Source organism: Prosopis cineraria, unplaced genomic scaffold, assembly GCF_029017545.1.
Source record: "Prosopis cineraria cultivar Desert tree isolate PC_DT_omini unplaced genomic scaffold, ASM2901754v1 PC155, whole genome shotgun sequence".
Classification (NCBI taxonomy): domain Eukaryota; kingdom Viridiplantae; phylum Streptophyta; class Magnoliopsida; order Fabales; family Fabaceae; genus Prosopis; species Prosopis cineraria.
The window spans coordinates 21581-24246 of NW_026555482.1; the positions used below are offsets into that span (position 1 = coordinate 21581).

Below are 2666 nucleotides of genomic sequence, written 5' to 3' on the forward strand. Positions count from 1 at the left end.
TAAGTGGTCTAAAATGTGGTCAAATTAGGGTTAACTTAATTGTGATTATTTTTTAACTCAAAACAATGTAATTGTATGCTGAGAGACATCATTCATGTAGTTGAGATTGGGATTGTGATTAAATTTTTTATTACCCTGTACCAAACATGAAAAAAGTGACATTACCCAATGCTGGTTTCAATTCCACACTCTCAATCTCAATCGTTTGTATCAAACAGGGCTTGGGTTTAGAGCATGCCAAATGAAAGCCTTCTATTTAGTTTAGTGCCATATATAACAGAAGAAAATTAAAAAGGAAATGGTCAAACTCTCATTATGTTTCACCGATCCTGAATTCCTGATCATCAATAATGGGATTAGCAAGCGGCACTTTCTGAATTATTTCCAATATTAATGTGCACATAGATTTGATTGTCACCTTCATCTCTCACTTTCTAGATAAATTTTAGTATACTGGGATGTATAAACGACTCTTAATTCTCTTATATTTCACACGAGTAAAATGTTTTAAGTATTTTATTAAAAAAACATGTATTTTACTGTCATTATTTTTTACTTTCTTGGTAAGATAATGACATAAAAAATACTAAAAGATATCTTCAATAAAAACTTAGAAACATAGTTTCATCCGACAATTAGGGGAAGCGTGTGTGATCTGACCATTATTCTAACTATTTTTGGAGTCTCTCTGTGAGAGGAAAACTTTTCAGGATTAATATTTCGGTGTTTCTTTCTTTTTTTTTTTACAAATGTTATTTATACTATAGAGTATTTTGAAAAAAAAATAAAAGAAATTTTGATGTCTTATTATAGTAATAAAAAATAATATACAATTTTATTTATTCGGATCAAAATGTTTATATGTTTACAATGAGGGTGTTACTAACTTGAAATAGTTTTTCAAAACTGATAAAATAGTATTTTATATTTAATTAAAAAATTCTTAGCTTAGATAATTGTACAATGTCTGAATAATAACATATAAGATTTATATTTTTTGTAATTAATGTATAAAAAATTAAGCAAAATAAAGAAATAAATCTAATAAAATAGGCAAACTAATATTTTATACTCAACAATTAGTATAGTAACGAGAAGCGAATTATGGATTTATGATTCATAGTCTTCGAATTAATAATAGTAGTTAGATTTTATTACATATATAGTCATATATACGATTATTAAATATTAAATTGTTCATTTTTTTAAAAATTAAATAAGAGTTTGGAATCTTATTAAAGAATATTTATGTATTTTTTATTATTACCACACATTCCACCGAACAGTAATTAAAAAAAAAAAAAAACAGAACCCAGCTTTGACTCTTGAATGTTTCTTGTTTCAGCGTCTAGTGGCAGACAGCCACACACACACACACACACACACACACACACACGTATATGTGAATATAAAAGAATACAAATAGGTAACAGAAAACACAGTACAGCTATAGTTGCATATGGCATCTTATTCTCTTCCTTCGTTCTTCTCTGCAAATGGAAGACGTGCTCCTTTATTCCTTCCCAACAAACCTCCCAAAACCCTCAGCCTCATCCGAGTTCATAGCTTCCAAGACGAAGGTTATAATTTTCTCCCCTCTCTCTCTCTCTCTCTCTCTATATATATATATATATATTCTTTCATTGTTTTCATGGTCTACTTCAGTTTTCCTCTCATTTGTTTCTGCATATTCATATCATTATCTTGGCATAAAGAATCCAAGAGGAAGGTTTGTTTGATCATATCTCTATTCTTTCGGATTTGAGGTCTCTCTGTTGTCTCTTTTAATATGCAAAATCTCAATCTTCTATTTGGAGGAATTAGACATTAGTTTCATTTATTTCAACATATATAAAGAGAGTTCAGGTGAAAAAGAGAGACAGATGTCTAATAATGAGTTTCGCATATTATTCATTGAAAAGTGATGTATATGATGATGAATTAATTTGTGGGAATGATTGACTCTGCAGGGAGATATACCATAGTGGACGAGAACATGAGCGTGTTGAAGGAGAGGATGGAGGTAGTGAAGGTGAAGGAGAAATTAGAGAGATGTTGCAGATGTGAAAATGGCTGGAATTATCATCATCATCACAACATTGAAGAACAACATAATTATGATGTCATTAATAACACTACAAACAAAACCTTAATCTTGGATATGATTCATATTATTGGTTGGTTTTTGGGACTGTTGGATCAACTTGTCTCTCTGGAACACTCCTCCTTTGCCTTCTTTCCCTATTTGTTCATCTCCATTCATTTTTACCCTTTAATTAATTATCAGGTACGTACAGTGTATATGATGATGCTGTGCTATATACATATAGCACAACATTATTTTTTTATTTATTCTTATGTTCATTATTTTCAAACTCTTGAGTTGACTCCAAGTTTTTTTATTTTTATGTTTCTAGTAATTTATGAAATTATGTCAACTCAATCGATTGCTCATATAAATTAAAACAATATGCAAATTCAGTTAAACTCGTAATTTGACATTTTGAGTTTATCGTTTTCACGTTTTTAACTTATAAAATCATGACAACTCGCTCATAAACTCGAATTAAATGCAAACTTAATTAAACTCATCATTTTTTTATTGAATTGAGTGAGCTAAGTATATATTGTGCAGAACTCAGTTCATAAAAATGGTAAGACTTAGT

The 2666-nt window shown here is 29.3% G+C and overlaps 1 protein-coding gene across 1 annotated transcript; it reads left to right on the forward strand.

Moving 5' to 3' along the window:
- Window positions 1-1459: 1459 nt before the first annotated feature.
- LOC129295625 (uncharacterized) lies at window positions 1460-2387 on the forward strand. The gene is made up of 3 exons (XM_054934162.1): window positions 1460-1580; window positions 1971-2098; window positions 2137-2387. The coding sequence occupies exons 1-3, from the start codon at window positions 1460-1462 to the stop codon at window positions 2278-2280; spliced, it is 393 nt and encodes a 130-aa protein (XP_054790137.1). The 3' UTR covers window positions 2281-2387.
- Window positions 2388-2666: the final 279 nt, after the last annotated feature.